The following is a 22381-nucleotide window of genomic DNA, read 5'->3' on the forward strand; positions in this document are numbered from 1 at the left end:
ACTCATATTATCCTGAAAGCCACATCACAAAGTAAAGCAGCAGTGCTTTCAGAGAGAGAGAGAGAGAGAGAGAGAGAACACCATGTATGTATGTCCTCTTTTTGGAAGAGAACGAGGTGTTTGCAGTGTGCAGATCAAGGATTTTTAGTAGTCCAAAAGGACCCCGGGCTAAGGAAAGTACAAGAACCTTGGACCTCCATATTATTAATCGACTAATTAACCTTCATTAATAACAAACAGAGAAACAGTAATCACACCAGTGCAAAGAACTGTAGTTTTTGCAGAGAGAGGCAAGCAAAGAAAGCAAATCACTGGTGCTATCATTTCATGCCCAAACAGCTAGCTTAGCTAAAGCAACAAGATGCTGCATATCATCATGCAGATTAAAGCTGCAGAGATTAACAAGCAGATCAGATCAAAACACATGTCAAGGTAGCTTAATTAGATCGAAGAGATCGAGGAGGAGGGAGCACCCTTCAGTCCAAGCAAAGACGGCGCGAGATCGGAACGTTACCTCCCGCTTCATTCACTCATCTGCTAAGCTTCGCTATCTCAAGCGTTTCTTGCTTGGCATGTGGGTGAATGAGTCGGCAGCTAATTCGACCCTAGCACCGCCCATGAGTGGACTGAAGGACGCTCTCTTCCATCCATCGATCGCTTCTTCCATCAAATTAAAAGAATATGTTAACAGCAGCTACATATATTAAGATCAGATCAACATGAAAAACGGCAGCAAACAAGCATGAAATTAAACAACCACGAAACTTTTGGAGCTTCTCCCCATGCGGATCTTGGAGGATTTGTGAGAGTGGTAGACTGGTAGTAGGAGAGGAGCTAGTAGAAGTTATCACAAAGATGGGTGCAAGAGGGAAGAAGAAGATGGCAAGAGGGATAGAGAAGAGAAGACATCATATGGAGAGAAATGGAGAAGGCCATTAAATAGGGCCAAGGCGTGACATCACAGGCATGATAAAATGAATAAAAATAGTGAGAAGTGGCCGGGCTTCGGCTGTGTTTAGTTCACGCTAAAATTAAAAGTTTAGTTGAAATTAGAACGATGTGACGAAAAGGTTGGAAGTTTGTATGTATAGTAAGCTTTTTATGGGATGTAAAGGTTGAAAGTTTGAAAAAAAATTTTAAAATTAAACACGGCCTTTGTATCATTTCCATTTATTATTTTTACGTTTGCTCGTAATAAGTACTACACAGTACACTGCTAGGAGTAAAACAAGGTCCAACTAGCGAATGTCCGGAAGGGGTCAAAAGAAATGGGCAAAGCCCTAATTAAACAGGATACAACGCGTCAGATATAATATATTTCATGTTTACTTTTTCTCACGATATATTTGTAAAGATGATTACAAATTTAACTTGTACTTATAAAATGTTTTCCATGATAACATTTAAAAACCTTTTCATTTATTAATGATTTAACAGTTTTAGGTTGGCTGGAAAGCATTATAAGAAATTACAGTATATATGGGAACGGAGAAAGATGCAGATGGTTGCTAATCCTGCCAATTAGGAGTAGTAGCTAACTGGTTGGGCTTATTTGGTTTAAGTGCTTGGTTAATTAGAAATTAAGCTAACCAGTGGGTGTTGTTTGAGGGAGCCGCAATGATCTTTGGAGTTCTTTGCGATTAGACTGTGGCATCCTCTAACACATGTTAAATAAAAACAAATAAAATTACTAATTTCATTAAATTTCTATTAAAAATTAATTAATCACGTATGCGTAATATTTATAGTCACTACGATTTTAGAAAAATATTTTAGAGAGTATTAATGGAATGAAACAAACTAAGATGTTCGGGAGGGGAGGCTAAGAACCTTTCCATCATGTACGAAAAACTGGGTTACTTATTAGCACATAATTAATTAAGTATTAGTTAAAAAATTAAAAATTATTAATATAATTTTTACAGTAAATTTCCTATAGATTTTCTTTTCTAAAAAAACATACAGTTTAATGGTTCGGGAAGTGTGCACACAAAAAATGAGATAGTGGAACTAGGTTGGGAACCTTAACTTGCAAACACAGCCTAAATCCATGTTTGGGATTGGAGCTTAAGATTTTGAGAATTAATCGATTGGTAGATAACTTTTCACAATATGAAAAAGCTAGGTTTCCTATTTTTTGTCATATAGCTAATTTTCTAGGTTCTATAGCTATAGATTTTTATAATATGGGTAAGAATCTAAGGCATGTTTAAGGAGTTTAAGATTCTGAAAATTAAAGTAGTTGATTGGAAGCTCAACTTCTAAGAATCTAAAAAACTTTTGGTTCTATTTTGATTTTCTCTTTACTTTTTGGGATTATGTAACTATAACTATTTAGAATCTAGACAAAAAATCTAGACTGTTTGAAGAGCTTTTATTTCTGGAAGAAGTTACAACTGCCAGAAGCTCCTAAACAAGCCCCTAGACTAGAACTAAAGATTTTGGAAGAAACTATATTTGCTAGAAGCTCTCCAAACATGATCTTAATACAAAACAAATCATAGAACATGCATAGAGATATTCTAAGTACCTATTTATAACATTGGGAAAAACTAATTATCTTTTTGACATTTGGCTTTTCCTTCTATCTAGCAAGTATTAACATATAATATATTATATATACTGGTTAATTTGGCCTATTTATGAAATTATTCCCCTTTATTTTTTTTTTCAAATCCTCTTCAATACCCTCTAAATGGAACAAAACATAATTGGATTTGTCACAAATTTTAACACTAATCGATAGAGTCTTGCACTTACAACTAAGGTATCATGCAATCGGTGCTTCCCCTGTCCTTATAGTGACTTTAGCTCAGCAAGATTTTCCGTTTCGGCAATTTGTCAGAATGTTTTAGTAGTTTGCATGATATTGATTTATTTTCTAGAAGAAAATTTCCATATGATAATTTTCTGAAAATTTTTAGAACCCTCTAGCTAAACGCGGTAGGTGGTGTGTCTTTCTCGACTAGCTTGAAACGTCGTGTATAACAACACTAAAAGGCATTCCATTATGGCATTATAGAATTACGAAGTTTATAGTTTGTAACTACGATATATTTCCGTGCCATATAGTAAGGCTAATGGTATAACCAACTATCAGTTCTACCATCTATTTATCATAATTAATATTTGATTTCATCTTATTATCTCACGAAACTTATTAGAGCTTGTGTTGTCGTAGGTAACTATAAATATGTATTTCTCTTGTTTTCTGTATCTCTCCTAATACACAGCACAAATCTAGAATGTATAAACTTTTAATTATAGCCTGCTTACGTTACTGATTTTACGTGCTACTACCTGTTAGCGGTGGAATTGGGTACTAGTTATTTCCATCCTCTTTTGAGGCAATGGTTTAGCACCGGTACCAACTATAGCACCAATAATTAATCAAGTTTTGCCGATCGGTCTAAGAGCATCTTCAAGCCGATCGGTCTAAGAGCATCTTCAATAGCCTCTCTAAATCGAACTCTCCAAATTAACACTCTTATAGTCAACTCTCCATCTGATTTGGCTAAGTCAAACTAATTGTTCACTTCAACATCCTCTCCATCTATCCTCTTTATTACAGATCTATTACAAATGGAACCCATATGTCAGTCTCTACTACTCTTCTTCCTCCTCTTCCAACCCATTCTCTACTACTACTTCCTCCTCCCTTCCTCCTACTGGACTACTACATCCTCCCCACACTATCTCCTCCAATGCGGCGACGGCGGACGGTGGGCACGCGAGGCGATGACGGGCCGGCGGGGAATACCTCGCCGCGCGGAGGCCGGCGGCCGGTGACTGGCTTGGTGCGGCGGCAAACAGAGGCCGGCGGTCGCCGTGCTCGTGCTCCTCCCGTGCCTCTCCCTGATGCCGTGTGGGGGTGGAGGAGATTAGCTGTGTGGGGCCCAACATTGGCCAGCCAAATAGAGTGGCCAAATTTGGCTAGTGGAGGGAGGGTTAGAGAGGCTGTTGGAGCACGTTTTATTTTGGCTAGAATGGCTAAAATTTAGATTGGAGAGTGAGATGGAGAGGCTGTTGGAGATGCTCTAACATCCTGATACCTTATAATTGTACTTACTAGCTTAGTTTGGGGATGACTGTAAGTACTAATTAAGGTGTTGTTTGGATTTAGAGACTTAACTTTAGTCTATGTATTTAGATACTAATTTATAGTATTAAATATAGACTACTTATAAAACTAATTACATAAATGAAAGCTAATTCGCGAGATAAATTTTTTAAGCCCAATTAATCCATAATTAGAGAATGTTTACTGTAGCATTACATAGGCTAATCATGGATTAATTAGCTAGGCTCAATAGATTCGTCTCGCGAATTAGTCCAAGATTATGGATGTGTTTTATTAATAGTCTACGTTTAATATTTATAATTAGTGTCCAAACATTCGATGTGATAGGGATTTAAAAGTTTTAGTCCCTTCTCTAAACAGGGTGTGGTGTTTGGATCAAGGACTTAACTTTAGTCTCTGTATTTAGACACTAATTTAGAGTATTAAATATAGACTACTTATAAAACTAATTACATAAATGAAAGCTAATTTGCGAGACAATTTTTTAAGCCTAATTAATCCATAATTAGAGAATGTTTACTGTAGCATCACATAGGCTAATTATGGATTAATTAGGCTCAATAGATTCGTCTCGCAAATTAGTTCAAGATTATGGATGAGTTTTATTAATAGTCTACATTTAATATTTATAATTAGTATCCAAACATTTGATGTGATAGGGCCTTAAAAATTTTAAAATTTTAGTCCCATCTAAACAGGGTTAAGTCAAAGAACTGACATATATGGATGCTGTCCGAACCTTATTATTAATAAATACCACGATATTATGTCGCTTAATTAGCTTACATAAGATTTGACTTTTCTTTGTTTGACACCCTGATACCGGTTTTATAACAACCACTTGTACAGAACAATTTTCTCATACGACCAGAACATCATATTGATGTATGTGAAAATCGATATTTTTTCAGACGGACGCTGCAACCGCACATGAAAATATGATTTTTTTTAATAGTTTACATGTTACATGGTTCAAAATTAAGTGATTTTTATAGAAATCAGTTCATTTCCTGTAAAATTACTCTAAAAATTTGTTATTCCAACGGTAATAAGTAAGACCGGTAAAAGAAAAGGTAGAAAAGAGAGAGAAAATAAAGACATTGCTCCATGTCTCCGACTAGTACCACCAACCAGGCCATGTCCAATCGATTGGCATGTTCCTAAACTAGCTCTAAAGTGGAAAAAAGAGCTCGTTTAGATGTCTTGGTCCAAATTAGCTACAATTAATATTTTTTAAATCACAATATAAATGCAGACGCTCACAACACGCGCGCACACGCACACTCTATCTATGAGTATTTCTGAAAGACTTCACGAAGTCACCATAGGCGTATTGCTATCGACGGTACATTATCACTGAAAAAATAATTAGCCGTGAATTCGAGCACCCATATCAAGTTTGATTTAAATTTGGGTGGATTAGTTTCACCACAAAATCAGTTGAGCTAGGCTCATTTTACATTTCCAATTAATCTAGTTTTTCTTAAAACAAATAATTATATATTAAACAAAAGTTAATTATTTTTATCTTAGCTCCGCTCAGGTGGTTAATTAGCTAGTAGTTAAAACCAAACAAAAACCAGATCACAGAACATGGCAAAGGCGATCAATAGTGAAAACCACATACTCCCTAAAAAAACAATTTCTGATTGCGAATCTAGAAATTGCCATATCTACATCATATGAAGTTGATTTCTTTTTTTCTAAAATAGAGGATGTATGTAATTGAAACTTAAAACCTATTATCGGATAAAAAATGTTCGTCTGAGTTTTGTCCACACCATCATTTGTAGAACTTCTACTCTATAGTATAATTATGAGAAAAATTTTTACTCATGATAATACTTCCATCAACCCATAATATAATAACTTAACATCGGATGAAATATTACATGGTACGTGTGACGGAGGGAGTATGCATAAATCTCATACTTCCAATTTTTTATGCTAAGGTAGTTTTCACTACCTCGTGATTTCCACCACAAATCTTTCCCTATCATCCGAGCTTGTTACTACTATTCTTAGGCAAAGCACAACAGCCCCCGCACTTTGGACTTCTTGTCCTTTCCACCCACACAGCCATTCATCAGGTACTGACCATTTGATCAGTGTATAATCACGTACTACTAATAGTCCTACTACTGGTGTGTTTAGATACTAAAAATTTTTGGTCAAAAATATCACATCAAATATTTAGACACATGCATGCAGCATTAAATATGAATGAAAAAAATTAATTACACAGCTTGTATGTAAATTGCTAGACGAATCTTTTGAGCCTAATCGTGCCATGATTTGACAATGTGATGCTACAGTAAATATTTGCTAATAATGAATTAATTAGGCTTAATAAATTTATCTCGCAGTTTACATGCGGAATCTATAATCTGTTTTGGTATTAGTCGATATTTAATACTTTAAATGTGCGTCCATATACTTGAAAAAATTAACCAAAGAACTAAACACCGCCTACTACTGCCTCTCTTCCTCCTCTCTTCCTCTGTCAATGATGCACATAGAGGCCAGAGAGAACGGAGAGGCATAAGAAGCAGCAGCAGCAGCAGCTGATCGATCGACGATCGATGAGCTAGGTGGTGCCATGTGCATCAACAGTAGTCGCCGGACGTACGCTGGCCTTGGCTGACGCATTTTCGCGCATCCTGCCCCAAAGCGTTGGATCGGAATGACAGGCGACGTGAGGCCTCGAAGCAGGTGTGGCCGGCGGAGGCGGAGGCATACACACGGAGTACTACTCCAGCTGCAGCAGCTGCCGCCGCTGCAGAATGCTGCTGCTGCAATGCCTCGACGCTTCATGAGTAACAGTGCTCCGCTGCCTGCCCAAGAAAGGACAGCAAACGCGCTGCTCAAATTAATCAACGCCACCCAGCGACAGCAGGACGGCAGCGATAAACCCCCCACCCCCCACATAGACTGCTCAAAAAGTCTAGGGTCGATCGGGTACAACCTTTGCGTTTTACTCTCTATGCTTGTGTGGATTTAATTTCAGCAGAGCTTTCCCTCCCAGCATCATCATGTTTAAATTACAAAGGTGCTCATATCGTTTAGGTCCTCTTGGAAAGACTGAGAACATAAGAAACGTGGAATTGAAGAAGCATATTTTTCCATCCTACATGAAATGAAAATACAAGAAACGAGAAGATGGGCTCTTTAATTCAGCAAAGAGAAGTTTCCCAAGAGGTCTACTCCTTCCGCTATAAAAAAAATAGAACTACTTCTGGATACGAAACATACACCTATATTAAAACCCAGAAATGAGTTTTTTTTCCTTTGTATGTATGGCCTATGGAGGGAGTAATCTATTGCTTATTTTCCTATGGAATTGATCATAGGAATGTAATTGTATGAAAAATTTTCCCATCCTCTTCGTATAAATCAAAGGGCTCTACAGGGGAAAAAAACTTAAGAAATGAATCCTCCAAAATTCCTTTGCAAATCCTACATTTTAAAGGCCCCTTACTAATTTTCTTGCCATTGAATATCTCACGGGATATCTACCCTCTTCAGCCCCTGCGTCACTACTAAGGGTCAACACGGGTGGCGCACAAGTTGCCGCAACCCTACCTTCCTCCCTTCCTCACCGCCGTCTGAGTAGTTGCAAGGACGATGGCGGTGGGGCTTTCTTTATTTTCTTCCGCAAGCTCCAGAAGATTGGAACAACAACAACGTAGACCTAGCAGCTAGATCTAGGAGTGATGACGGATACGATGACCAACTCTAACGATGCGGCGACGACAAACATGCCTTTCCAATGGTGATTGGATGACAACCTTGCTATAGGGAATGATGATGATGGCTGAATCTAGTGCCTCGGTCATATCGTGTTTCTTTTTTCCTCTTGTGCAATATGTCATATCCCAGTTTTGGGCAGCTCAACCCTTGCGGCATGGTGTGGCAATTTACGGGCGTAAGGGTGTTATCCTGCTATGACGATGGCTAATATGGCAAGGTGCAGCATCTCAGAGGATCCAAGGACAGTGACGATGTGGTGCGCTTAGCATATGTGCGGAGGCTAACATATAGGGTTGCTAACGGTAGGAGCCCAAGTGACTCATGAACCCGCCTTGAGTGTCTTGGTCTAAGACTAATTGGCATAGGGATGATGGAGTCGTAACTATAAGAGGTATGTAGGCAGCATGAGAATGTCTAGCTTGACGCTTTATTGCTAGTAATAGCTAATGTTTTATAATTATTGCAATCTTGCTAGGAGACATTGACGCACTTTCCTCTCTCTTCCTTATGGGACTCTCGGGTAAAAACAATATCCAAGTTTTCTTGGACGGGCGACGGCAAAGCTTTCAAATCACTTCAAACTTGGAGGCGTCACCTCTCTTTCTTTTTTTTTTCTAATTTGCCATTAAACAATACGAGTGGCACTCTTAGACGGAGACAAGTCCGTGCTAAGATGAGTGGATCTTTTTTCTCTCTTGTCTCGCCCTTTAAACCTGGTGGTCTAAGAGCCAACGCGTAATCAATCTCTTGAAAATAGTGATAGATGGAGCAACTTTTGTACTATGTAATATCCCATTGCTTTAGGTTGGTTTTTCTTGGATGGATGGAGTAGATATGTAGTAGTGTGTTTTCTTTCGTCTTTTTTTTCCTTATTATAGCTTGTAATATCTTATTATGTCAATAGGAACCTCAGCATCATCTGATGACATGATTATTAATGGAGGGTGCACATGATACTTTCCTGAACGCGAGCGGCAGCATTCTACTCCTACACCGTAGCTCTTTCTTGACCGCGTTGATATCGACGTGTACTCCTTTAGCATCGAAGAATCAAAAGATTCTTTGAAGATCACTGCAAGTCAGTCTGCAACAAGGCTTGCAGGCCGTCACCTCATTGCTAAATTTTAAAAAGCCCACTGCAACTGCATGTCCAGCCGAAATTCCTTGGGCTCATTTACCCTACATATAAAAACTCACGAGTTTTACATGAATTTGTAAAATTTGCAGGTGAAATCATCCAGCTCATTTCTCTCGCTCCATTGCTGGATTGAGCACGAGCCTAACCAGAAAAGCGAAAAAGGGAGAGGGCAGGCTAGGAAGGCAAGGCAACGGCCATGTCAGAGTTTTTTTGCCTGTGAAACCCGTGGATGCTTCACATGTTTTTGCCGGCCAAGCTGGCCGTGGATCCCCCATATTCCCCATCCAGGAAGAGAGGTTGATGGCAGTGTGCAGCGTGAGTCGTCTCGTCGATCTCGTCACATCTCAAAGACTCAAGTCGTGTCCAATCCTAACAGCTCTAGCCATACCCATACTTAGGGGGGTGTTTTAGATATAAATCCGTAAAGTTTTAGTGTGTCATATCGAATATTATATAGAATGTTATATGTGGTGTTCGGGGACTAATAAAAAAACTAATTACAGAATCCGTCAGTAAACCACGAGACGAAGCCTAATTAATCCGTCATTAGCAAATATTTACTGTAGCACTACATTTTCAAATCATGAAGCAATTATGCTTAAAAGATTCGTCTCGTAAAATAGTCGCAATCTATGCAATTAGTTATTTTTTAGCATATATTTAATATTTTATGTAGGTATTTCAAACGTTTAATATAATAGGGTGTAAAATTTTGGCATGGGATCTAACAGGCCCTACTTTCTCTCTTTAGCCTGACCACATGACATGTGTATGCTAGGATAGGTTTTGGACGTTGGTGGCCAATGAATCTGAAACGAATCTGTGATTTTCTCGCCCTAGAAGAACACAGTTTGGTGCAGAAAGAATTGTTACATCATGCACAAAAATATACTCCACTCATGACTAAAGTAATCTACTCCATTCGTGGAAAAATATAATACTCCTAACTTTTAAAATTTATCCTAAAATATAACAATTTCTCTATCTACATTTACTTTTCAACCAATCAAAACTTTTCATCATTCAAATTCTCTACATAGGAGTACATCATCTTATTAACCAATCATAACATTCTCCTATTTACTTCCACTAAGTTTCTTAATACCTATGTTCAACACTAAATCTTCTTATATTTTAGGATGTATATAGTAGTTTATTTTGAGGCGGAAGAAGTAGTACGGATGGATATAGGCTGTGTTTAGTTCGTATTGAAGTTTGGAAGTTTGGTTGAAATTGGTACGATGTGATAGAAAAGTTATGTGCGTATGAAAGTTTTGATGTGATAAAAAGTTGAAAGTTTAGAAAAAAAAAAACTTTGAAACTAAACAGGGCATAGTAGTTTATTTTAAGGCGGAGGAAGTAGTACATGCGTTCTAGCCTCTAGTAGATATGAGCATGGTATACCCATTGCACGACATACCCCCTCCGAAAACTTACGAATTTGAGTCCTTCGGCCCAACTCATGACTTCGCCCCGTGTATTGTGCGAGCACAGCCGTGCATGACGCTAGAGGGCCTCATGCTCCCGGCTCCTCCCACTATCCAGTTTAATTGGTAACCATTAGAATAAGTTTACTTTAGATCCCTAATCTTAAACTGTCATACCATAAATCTTAAACTCCCATCTAACAAAAGGTTAAATAAAGTCATGAAACAATATGGATGTTTGTTTTAGCTGACATGACATCATAATTAGAAAAAAATAAAAAAAATATATCGGGTCCACATATAAATCAACTTCCATCTCTCTTCACCTCTCCCCTATCTTCCCCAAGAGCTCACCGACAGGGAGAGGGGTGATGGCCGGTGACCTCGTCTCCACCCTATAGAGCACCTAGAAAGAGGGGATAGGTGGGGGAGAAAGGAGGGAAGGAAGAAGAAGTATGGGACCAAACACTATAAGTCTAAAGCTTACGTGACAATGAACTTAGCCAGGCCTTGCCATATCAGCCTAAACCAAGCACAATACTGCCCTAGAATCTGGAGTAGTCCGGCATTGCAAGTAGACGAACACATTATATCTGGTATTGCGGTTTAAGGATATGATTCAAACTCGAAGTCAAGGAGGGATCTAAAGTGAATTTATTCCGCAACCATTTGACATATTCTTGTAGTGGCCTTTGATGGTTGGGCTTGGTCATGTAGGAGATGTGGGATTGACTTGCTTTGTTTGGGCCAATTTCTCTTTATTTTTCCCTTAAATTTCCCTCATGCATTTTTAACCATGTGCATCATTTGTACAAGTATTCCTCAAGGTATCATAATACCTCATATACCTCGTGATATCAAGATATTACTGTACTACACATGGTACCCCGTATATATCATCTATGGTACTTGTATACTACTAGTATCAGAACTATCCCTCTAGGATCGTAGGTGATAGATCAAGTATCTAGGTATCAGATATAATACATACCTAGTACCCACATCTACCATGTCTAGTACATGAGTATCATGCTTGGCACATGTAGATATCACTTTTACCGGTCCGATACGCCCAACGTACCATCCAAGTAGAAAATGTGGCCAAAACATGGCTAGGTTGATCGGTCAACTCTAGCTAGGACGATACAAGGTACTATCATGCAAAGGAATTGAGATCCAGTACAATTCAAACTGTGACTTCAAGTTAAAAGGACTGCACTCAATGTCAGCCATTCTTTTTTTTTTAGTGAATGGTTGAAATTTGATGCTACAATACCTCTATAATTTTCCCACAAGGGCTATATTTGTGTTCATCTTCTTCCTCAACTAGAGATGGCAATGGGGACCCGATCACCGGTTCCCCGCGGTGAATTCACATATTAGGGAATGGGGATGGTTGATATTTATCCTCCATGGGGAATCATATGGTCTCAAACTTATCACCGTCGGGGATGACGGGGCCGGGGACGGTGCTCCATTCACCGTCCCCACCCCCCACGGTGACCCGCATATACTATATCCAGGACCAAATCTAGACTTTCTCAGATGTTTTGGCCCATAATATTCAAGCCCAAGTAACAGGTACGAGTATATAACTCCTAACCCTACTAGTCAAACTCCACACATTCAGAGTTCAGATTCAGATCGAGACATATCGAGACATGCCGTTGCTCCTCCTCCCCTTCAGAGTTCAGATCCAAATCGAGACACGCTGTTGCCGCAGCCTGCCGCGCACCAGCCACCAGGCGCGCCGCCGCTGTCCAGACGCGCGCGCAGCCGCCGTCTTGCCGTCCGTCCGGCGCTGCCTCCTTTTTATTTATTTCCCTTTTCTCCTCGCCTCGCCTCTCCTTTTTTTCTTGTGTGGTGGTGTCGACACGTCGCCGGGAGCCACCGTCGTCACGCCGCTTGGCGCCTGCAGCCGTCGTCGCGCTGCCGGAAGCTGCCATCGCCGCACCGCCCGACGCCTGCAGCCGTCGTCTTCCCGTCCGTCCGCCGTACGTCGCCAGCGCCCTTCGTCATCGTCGCCATTCGTCAGCATGCCATCCGCCGACCATGAATATGTTGTTTAACCGGGGACGGGGTAACCACGGGGATAAATTCACTGCGTGGTGAACGGGGCTGGAGAAAATATACCCCCGTCGTGGTTGACGGGGGCGGGGACGGTGAAATTTTATCACCGCGGGGACAGGGACGCGGAGATGACCCCCGATGGTGAATTCCCCGTTGCCATCTCCTCAACCGTTCTAGCCGGTGGTGGTATAACCGTGCACTGACGACCTTAAATAGAGAATTAGTAAATAAACATAGAAAATTTGAAGGTAGGAGGCCAGATCTGGGAGGGAGGGCTATATCTTTGTCTCGTCTTCTTCCTCAAACCGTTCCAGCCGGTGGTGGTATAACCGTGTGACGCCGGCCTTAAATTATTTTATTTGAAGGAAGGATTCTCAAAAAAAATTGGATTGCACGAGACAACGTACCATAGACATGTAAATAATAATATGCATGAGAAGGAAAATAATCAACCAAAGGAAAAGTAGAATTGTTTTAGCACAAATCAAATATGCTCAAAGGCCCAAGCGATAAACGTCCAACTAAAATATTTTCTTCTCTGATACTCCCATAAAGAAATGAACTTCAAGCAGCTGTTAGTCAGATGCCTGAACCTGCATTCGACAGCCAACTGGCTGGTGGCTGCAATAAGCCAATAACTGAGCATTATGTCAGTGACATCATATTCGCTCCACGAAACCGAATACAACATGAGTAATGATTTGCAGTAGTATTTGCTTTGCTTTTCTATAAAGACAAGATGCATTTCATTTTCATTGCAACTACACGGCATAAAACAAGATGCTTGGATTTCTTCTCGGTGATGTAATGAGTAAGTGACACTACAACTATAAAGTTATTTTTTCCTCTAAAGAAACAATTACAAAGTTAAGCTGGTAAATATTTCAAAAATTCTCAACAGATGAAGAAATAGCATTAATTAGTTCTCCAAGCATCAGAAGCATTAGCAATTTTTGCATATTATAAACGTTCACAACAGGGGACAGGAGGAATCCAATTGCATACTGGATTGGAACAAAGTAGTTAAAGCAGCTAGTAAGTGATTTAGAATCGAATAAAGCATAATAAAACAATACATCAGCTCGTGACAAAATGGTCTTGCCTTGAACCATAAGCTTGTTGAATCAGAAGTATACATTCATATGTTCTTATCTTCTTTAAGAACTATGCAAAGTGAATCGCCAATATTTCCATGGTTAATGAACAGAAATAACTCTCGTATGCATATATAGTGGAGGTTATATTAACAAAAATCCTAATGTCCTCACAGGAAATTTATTTCCATTTTTCTGGGTAAAGCAAATAAGTAGATATTTTATATCGGCAAAAAAAGTTTCAAAACTGAAACTTTTCTCATTATGTTAATACAAAATCGCATGTTCTCCCCTCACAACAACAAAAAAAAAATCGCATGTTCCGCCATCATGTCATTAAAATCTAGTAAGTATGAGTGATGTCATGGAGAAAAATATTTTGGTAGATTTCAACCACCTAAAATTGCACAATACTACCCTAAATTTGCAGCTACATAATGTATTTAGTAAAGCAAAACCGAATTTTAATTTTGTTTGTTTTGCTTTTCTGGAGTTGGCCTTCATTTACTTTATTATTACCCACATTTGAATTTACTTTGTACTTTTTCTAGGGTGTGAATACAATAATACTGAGAAAAATATTTTGCTAAACTTTAACATGAATCCAATAATGGATTTTCAGTCTTCCTGTTCAGAATATCAAACACACATGAATTAATAACTACACCAGTTAGTTAATTATGGATCTCCACACATATGTATTTGTAGGATATTGAAGGCATGTTAAACTCATACATGGTACAATTGATCAATAACAGTAATGTATTTGTTGCACTAAAAGAAACACAAGTTCAGAAAAAAAAAACACTAGGAAAAATGACCAACTTGCTTGGCATACTACAATAAAAGATGAATATTGATTTAAATTTGAATTTGTAGTAGGATAGCAGGTGAAAATAAAAACCGAAACCATATATACGTCCATGTGTTTTTGTGGTTATAGATACAAATTAGAATTGTAAGGAATCTATTATCAGAATTTAAATATCTAAACCATGTCCATATCGAGATGCTTTTGGAAGAAGTTGGCTCTATTTGGAATTGTATTTTTCCATTAAAAAAAAGAGAGTTGCACTTGTGCCAAGTGTAGAGAGCACGACTAATCAAACCCGCGATTAAAAGCATGAACACTGGTTTAGACAACTAGTGACTATGTAATCAATATTGTATGACTTTTAAGGATATTTGTAGGAATTCGTATGACTTTTTAAGGATATTTGTAGGAAATGCTACAGGACGGTATCCCATTCGGATGGAACGATACCTCTAAGGTATGCCTTATAGCTAGTAGGTATCGGCTGATACCCAAATATAAGGCAATACCTCTGGGGTATCTAGTATCATCCTGTCCGAATAAGATACCGACGTACCGTTATGTGGCATTCCCCAAGTTAAGAAATTAATCTATTCAATTAAGATTGATGAAAAGTACCACCAGAGAATCAACGGGAAGATAGAAATATGCATGCTCTAAAGAGAGAAAATTATACTGTATGTACAATGTACCTACTATCTGTACGCTTGTCATCATTTGGTGGAATTTTGTTTCCATTTGCATAGATGCACGCAAATATCAATTCAATATACAAAGAACTACAAATCAAGCACATCTAGGCACGATGGAAATAACTGAATGGACATGGAAACTTCATAGCAGTGTTAACAAATATTGTGAGAATCATCTCTAAAAGGAAAGAAATTCGCATCGTAAGATTTGAACTAAGTGTTGCAGAATCATCTACGATTTTCCCTTTACTAATATACTACAAAGTTATATCGCCATAATTACAAGGATTTGATTTCTCTAGCTCACAGTTTAAGTTTCCATGGCAAGATTTCTAAGATAAATTCCCTAATACCAAATGGTACATAACCATCCACGATTTTCCTTTACTGATATACTAATGCCAAGTTATATCTCCGTAATTACAGGGATTTGATTTCTCCAGCTCACAGTTTACGGTAAGTGCTTGAACAGGAGGATTCGAGAATGAGATAGACACTTCCAAAAGCAGAATCCGGCCGTTAAATTGCTGTATCGCAGCACTAGAAAAAGATTCCCCAAAATATTTTAGTTAAGTAACAAGGGCACAAGGCTAGCCGCCAGCCTTCACTTGCCATGCATGCATATAATGCATACCAAAACATCACGGGCCCAAGAAAAACAAAAGGCAAGGCCAAGAGAAAAAAATGGCAAGTTTTCTGTCAACATATGTGGCAACCCACCATCTATCCGACGGCCAGGATTTGCCGCCGAGTTCTATATAAACCCGACCCCTAAGCAATCCTTGTACTCAAACCTTCATGTGTTACTAGGCTAGACTAGAAACCTATGGCACAAGGATTCGTATAGCCAGCCTTGTCACCTTTGTTTTTCCTTCATATACTTTGCCTGATGGCTACTATCTTCATGTGTTGTGATTTGTGAAGGGGAGAAGAAGAAGAAGACGAGCTCCCTTCGATCCAATCCAGGAGAGGAAGTGGTAGGATGCAGCTGCCGGTTCATGGATACCTCTGCAGTGCATGTCGTAGGCTTGCACTTGCATGGGTTTGCATGACCCGGGAGATGAACCCACCATTGTCTTCCTCTTATGCTTGGATTGAAGGGAGCTCTACACCTCTCTCTCTCTCTCTCTCTCTCTCTCTCTCTCTCTCTCATATGACTAATATTATCATCAAGGTATGGATATTACTTTTGCAGTTAGCTTGTTCTTAATTATTCTTCTGGTTTTCTTCTTGCAGGTGCAGGCTGCAGCCACTGCCCAAATGAAGGTTGCATGGGAGGTATCAGGTATGGAGCAAGCGGAACAGGAGTCCTCAGGAATCAAGAAGACAAGAACTAGATGATTGATGGGATTAAGCTGTGTAGATCGTGTGGAGCAAAGGACTTATCGGCAATATTGCCTGCGCTGTTCTTGTTTTCTTGTCTTCTCTTTCCTATATTAAATAGAGTATATGCATTTTTGTTTTAGGAAAAGAGATCCCATATTACTCTATAATCTATGTCTTGAGTAAATCATATCAGAATTTCACTCTGGTACTCAAATCACATAAAGCTAATGTAAATACAAACTTGAATGTTTTTTGTTTTTAGTTTCCTGTATATTCTACTTTCGAATCCTAATTAACCTTCACGTCATACAGTTTAACGATGATATCGTGAATGAGCCACTCCAGGGAATCCGCACATAATTGCCCCGCAAGAGCCATAATAGGCTGGTGATATCGTCTCCAAGAATATGCATGCAAGTTAGGCATTCAAACAAATCTGGTAACTACGTATAGCACGAGTAAAAACGAGGTAAAAACCAGGAACATAGGCATACAAGTACTACGTACAACACGCAACTATTTTGAGGCATACAAAGTAAACACGCATGTGACAAGGTAATATATACAGTAGCGTATTTTTCTTTGGTAAAAATAATAAAAGAACACGGTAGCATAAAAAAAGATGGCAACATTGACCTGTCATGGTGTTTACCTTGGCGTAACGCACACTCGAAGCCAAGAATCTCTGAATCCGGATTCCCGGGACTTGTACATGACACGTTACGTCCAAGCACGGACAAGTGTTTCCTGGTACCCCGCCTCTCTCACGTCGTGCAGCAGACGCCATCTGCGAAACCGATGTAACGTTGATGTGAGCCATCATGCACAGAGTTGCACACCAACACACACTGACACAGTCCCCCCCAGCTTTCTTCACCTGGCCCGGCATGCATGCCCTCATGAGGCACATCGTCGTGTCGTGTCATGTCCTGGCCGAAACAACAATGGCGGTTTCAGACGCTGCTCGAGCTAATGCCCGCCGCCTCGTCGTCGTGGAAGAGGGCCTTGGACACCGTCGCGAGTGACCCGGCGGCGTCGCCCGGCTTCCTCTTCCCCGAGGCGGCCACCGTCATCGGCGTCTCGCAGACCATGTCGGTGCACGCAGCGCGGCGGCGCTTCCTCCGCTTGGACGCCCCCTGCCGCGACTGCGGCGGCGCGGCGGCGGCGGGTTCCTTCCCGGGGTGCTTGAGCGCCCAGACGCGGCGGAGGTCGGGGACCCAGCTGGTGAACGAGGAGAGCCTGCGGTCCCTGTTCCTCCTCTCCTCCGCCCTCGCCAGCCGCTCCTCGTGACTGCTGCCGCCGCCGTGATCGCGTCGCAGCAGGTGAGGTGCGGAGTTGCTCCGGTGACGGCGGCTGTTGCTCCCGTCGACGTCGTGGTTGCTGCTGCTGGGGAGGGACTCGGAGCATTCCACCTCGTCGTCGAACAGATCGAACTCCATCTCGGTGTAGATCTTCTTGATCACATCTTCCATGGATTCGATGTACCTGAAAAGAGTTGGACAGTTAAAACTTAAACTTATATTTTTTTTGGTTTTTCAAAAAAAATTCAAATACGGTGAACGATTAAAGTTGATTTTAGGACGGAGGGAGTAGTAGAAATATGATTGTTCGTTTGAACTCTTTTAAAAAATGACAGCACTGTAGCCCAACACATGAATACTTTCGACTGAAGATATTGTCGTACACTGCTCGTATTACCTGAAAACAGGAATCATTTTTTCTTTTTTTTCTTTTTTTTGGATAGGCAGGAAAGGAAAGCAAATGTTGGCCAGCAACTCAAAGTTCATTCAACTTGAAAGGAAATGGCTCTAAGAGACTGAGAAGGCTAAATGGAGTAATGGACAATAGTATTTTCTGAGCATAAATTCTAAATGGAGTAATGGACAATAGTATTTTCTGAGCATAAATTCTAAGGGCGGTATTATAAGACTACCATTAGAGTATGCGTACAGATTCCTGTCATATCGTTCAGCTTGGCTATATATATCGTCTGAGGAATAAGCTTTACTGTATTTAATGTTTCAACATGTATACTCAACACAAAGAGAGAATAAAAAGGCCAAAAAAGGAATACGTAGTATTCATGGTAGTACAAGTATACAACCTAGCAGAATATATCTTTTCAAGTTGAATAGTTCTGCATTTCCAATGTAGAGAGAAGTTAGAACATTGCTTTCAGATCGACGCAAATTATAAAAGAGTGACCACTCTGATGTCAGTACTCACTGCACAATAATGCTTTATTCTCCTCACCATCAGGGAAGATAAATATCATTTCTACATTATGAATTTGTGCTCGCACAAGGTATCATTATCATGTTCAGTTTACCAATGATGGTGGCCTATTTTCCCAAACAAATGCTGTACTAGTTTTCATATTTTTGCTTAGTACGTTCTCCTAGAGGCATCCTGGCAATGCCTGTATTGATTGGCTAGAAAAATCAACCTTCATTTTACCTTACAGAACTACCCCCCACCTGAATGAGATAACATTCAAAAGCAGTCAAGAAACCTATAGCTCAACAAATACATGCTAAACTACTAGCTCAACAAATACATGCTAAACTACTAAGTCATACCTGATCTTAATAGTCTTTTCGGCAAACTCAAGAATACTATTGGACTGAAATGAATCCCCTTGGAGGTTGATATCAATAAACTGCAGAAGGGAACAGATTTCTTTTATCATCTTCTGTTTGGAACCTTCCTCGATACCAGGTCCAAGTTCAGACTTCATTATCTCCATTCTAAGCAAAATCTGCAGTTCATGTCTGATACATACTTGTTAAGGTGCACAAACCACAAAATTTGCATCCACATTTATTTTACTATTTCAAAGGCCATACTAAACAAAATAAATGCAAGACTGAAATGAAAATAAGAGCATTTAAAAAGGATACTCTCGGATTTTGTAAGTTGTGCTATATTTTGGGATTTCCTGAGATGTAGCACATGCTGTATTTCTGTCTTTGTACTTTGCAACCAGCTCTTTAGGTTTCACCAACAGAATACCGGAAGCTTCACAGGCAATTTTTCCATCAGAAACATCTTCTACTTCCCCACGATTAGAGTACCTCACTGAGATCTTTCCGTGCTTAATCATCAGTGCATGAACAGATAAGCCAACCAAGCGTCCAGCTAAATTCCCCAAATCTGCATCTTCAGAACAAAGACTTTGCTCAATCTTCTGAGGGACACTATCAAGAAATGCTTCTAAATCTTCCATAGAAGAAAAGTCTGAAGTCTCATCACCCACTGGTTTATCCACTTTGTTGCAATTTATTTCATCCATTGGTTTGTCCTCTTTGTCACAAACTAATTCATCCACAGAAAAATTGACAAGAGGGGCTGAAGCATCCTCCTCTAAAACTGGACTTTTTGTTTCTGCCTCATCTTTTGAGGAAAGATGTTTTTCTTCTTCTGCAACTGCAACTATGCTTGACGAAGTACTAAGACATTGCTGTTTCACTTGTTTCATCCAACATTTCAAAAACCGCATCTTTTTAGATGTGGCAGCATACCTGCTGAAATACAAGTCTTCCAAGTCCACCACCGGCATGCTGCCATCAGCACTTTTTAGGAGCACATCACAGAAGGAGATCCAAGTGGTCGCCTCAAATAGCTTACTGACCAGCTTGCTTCTCTTCTTCCTCGCACTCTGCTCCTTTGATGTATCAGACATGCAACTATCCAACAATGCAGGGCCTTTTGCAACCACCTGACCAAAACCAGCACCATTCTTCGCAACATGAAGTAACGCATAGTTCATCGAGAGAGGCACGATAACACCATCTAAAGGATTCCCATCCCCATCGGAAATTGAAACCATTGCACAATAGTTCTTCCTATGAAGAAACACCAGAATAAGCTGCCAGATCGGCTTGCCTCCCCCAAGCTTATCCTTATCATCGCCGAGCATCAATTCGACAATCTTATGTGCGAAGAACTCCTTTTCCGCAGCCTCTTCACCGTCAATCTTACCGGCCTCTTGAAAGCAACCACGCACCATGACAGCATCACCATCCCCGGTGATCAACTGCTCCCAATTCCCCACCTCACACACTGCCTTCACATGCATCTTGAACACACTATCACCCCTCAATCGCCATGGCGTAGAGCCAATCACCTCCACCTCGCAACCCTTGCAGACCAGTGGCTTGCCCTCCACATCGGCGATCTCGAGCACGACCTCCCCACGGCTTCCACCTTCCTCACCCCCAAGCCCAAGGCATCCCCACACAAGCCCCGGAGTTGCAATCGCCGATCCCAATGCGACCGCATCGGCGGCCGTGAACCACCACCCCAGCTCCGTCACCGCCCTCCGAACCCCCTCGCCGCAGCCGCCGACGGCAACCCAGCAAACCTGCACGCCCCTCGCCGCCAGCCGGTCCCTCACCGGCCTGAAAACCCCACGAAACCTCCCTCCGAAGTCCGCGTCTCCCCCGAATTCCTCGAATTCCGCGGCGGCCGTGAAGAGGACCACCAGATTGGGCGTCTGCTGGAAGACGCGGCGGCGGCGGATGGACTCGGGGTCGTCGTCCCAGGGGTAGTCGTGCTCGAGCTGGAGGATGGACTTGGCGATGGAGGAGGAAGGGGGCACGCGGCGGTGCGCGCAGGCCGGGAGCGCGAGTCGGCGGAGCGGGGCGAGGGACGCGAGGGTTTCCCCGTGGAGGTGGAAGGAGAGCGGGGCCGGGGCGGCGGGGAGCGGCCCGGGGAGGAGGGAGAAGGAGAGGATCGGGGAGAGGGAGGAGAAGAAGAGCCGCGCGGCGGAGAGGGAGGCGGCCGGGGAGGCGGAGAGGAGGGAGGTGGCGGCGGGGAGGACGGCGGCGAGGTAGTGGGAGGCGAGGGGCTGGGCGGTGGGGGCACTCGCCTTCGGGGAGGGGAGGAGAGGGTCGACGTCGACGAGGAGGACGACGCGGCGGGGCTCGCCGGAGACGGTCATCGGTGGTCGGCGGCGGCGGCGGAGGGGATCGAGTGGGAGGGGAATTTGGTCGGGGTAGATCTGTGTGGAATGGTTCGGTTTTTGTTTCTTTTTTTAAATTTTTTTTTAGCGCGGAGGAGAGGGATTTCCAAAATTTTGGCGGGAAGGCGGGAGAAGGGAAGAGGCTGGCTCGCTGCGGGTGGGCGTAGGCCTTGGCTCGAGGCCCGTGAAAGCTTGCGGCGGCGGCCGTTGCGCGACTGCGATGTTTCGATCTCGGGCAATTTGTTCGAATTTCGTGGCACTTACTCCCTCCGTCCCAAAAAAAAAAATAAACCCTGTTTTCTGTATTTAACGTTTAACCGTCCGTCTTATTTAAAAAAATTATAAAAAAAATTAAAAAGATAAGTCACGCATAAAGTATTAATCATGTTTTATCATTTAACAACAATGAAAATACTAATTATAAAAAATTTTCATATAAGACGGACAGTTAAACGTTGACACGGAAATTTAGGGTTTGCCTTTTTTTACACGGAGGGAGTATTTCAGAGCTCCTCGTCGAACCACTGGGTTTCTGTTGAATTTCGAGACGAGCTTCGTTGAATTTAACGGAATTTCGTGAATTTTATCATCTCGCTGTTGCTCGTATTTCAGTCGTAAGGCAAGGTCGCAAAGCCTACGTGTGATGTACTCTGGTCATACTCTAGATCTCATTTCGGAAAATCTTAGGGAATGCTGGTTGTTTGCCTAGGTTCAATTGAGCCCAAGCCAAAGCCAAAAAATTAGCCGTCCATTCAGTTTGTTCTAAAATACTCCGTATTAGCATCGCCAAACTGTTTGGCTAGGTTGAATTGAGCCCATGGTAAAACTTCGACAGAAAACCAAACGACTAGATAATCTTTACAAAAAAAATTGATGATAACAAATCCTTGCCATAGAAAAAAAATTAATAAGGTTAGGAATGGTAAATAACCAAATAAGCATTTAACTACGTTGTGGGCCCGGTGCACCGTAGGAGCTTTGTGTTCCCTATTAACATGTGCAGAAACCAGCAGTTGCAGTTCAACT

The 22381-nt window shown here is 41.2% G+C and overlaps 1 protein-coding gene across 2 annotated transcripts; it reads right to left on the reverse strand.

Moving 5' to 3' along the window:
• Positions 1-16825: 16825 nt before the first annotated feature.
• Positions 16826-21385, reverse strand: LOC4326698 (uncharacterized). Of its 2 annotated transcripts, XR_001548361.3 has the most exons (4): positions 19293-21385; positions 18972-19163; positions 17270-17877; positions 16826-17179 (listed from the first exon to the last, which is right to left on the reverse strand). XR_001548361.3 is itself a non-coding variant. In XM_015795069.3 (3 exons), exons 1-3 carry the CDS (start codon positions 21332-21334, stop codon positions 17346-17348), a joined length of 2766 nt encoding a protein of 921 aa, XP_015650555.1. In that variant the 5' UTR covers positions 21335-21385; the 3' UTR covers positions 16826-17345. The 2 variants fall into 2 exon arrangements, 1 of the variants encoding a protein (XP_015650555.1); XM_015795069.3 differs by having other exon boundaries at positions 16826-17877.
• Positions 21386-22381: the final 996 nt, after the last annotated feature.

The sequence above is a fragment of the Oryza sativa genome, chromosome 1, assembly GCF_034140825.1.
Source record: "Oryza sativa Japonica Group chromosome 1, ASM3414082v1".
Classification (NCBI taxonomy): domain Eukaryota; kingdom Viridiplantae; phylum Streptophyta; class Magnoliopsida; order Poales; family Poaceae; genus Oryza; species Oryza sativa.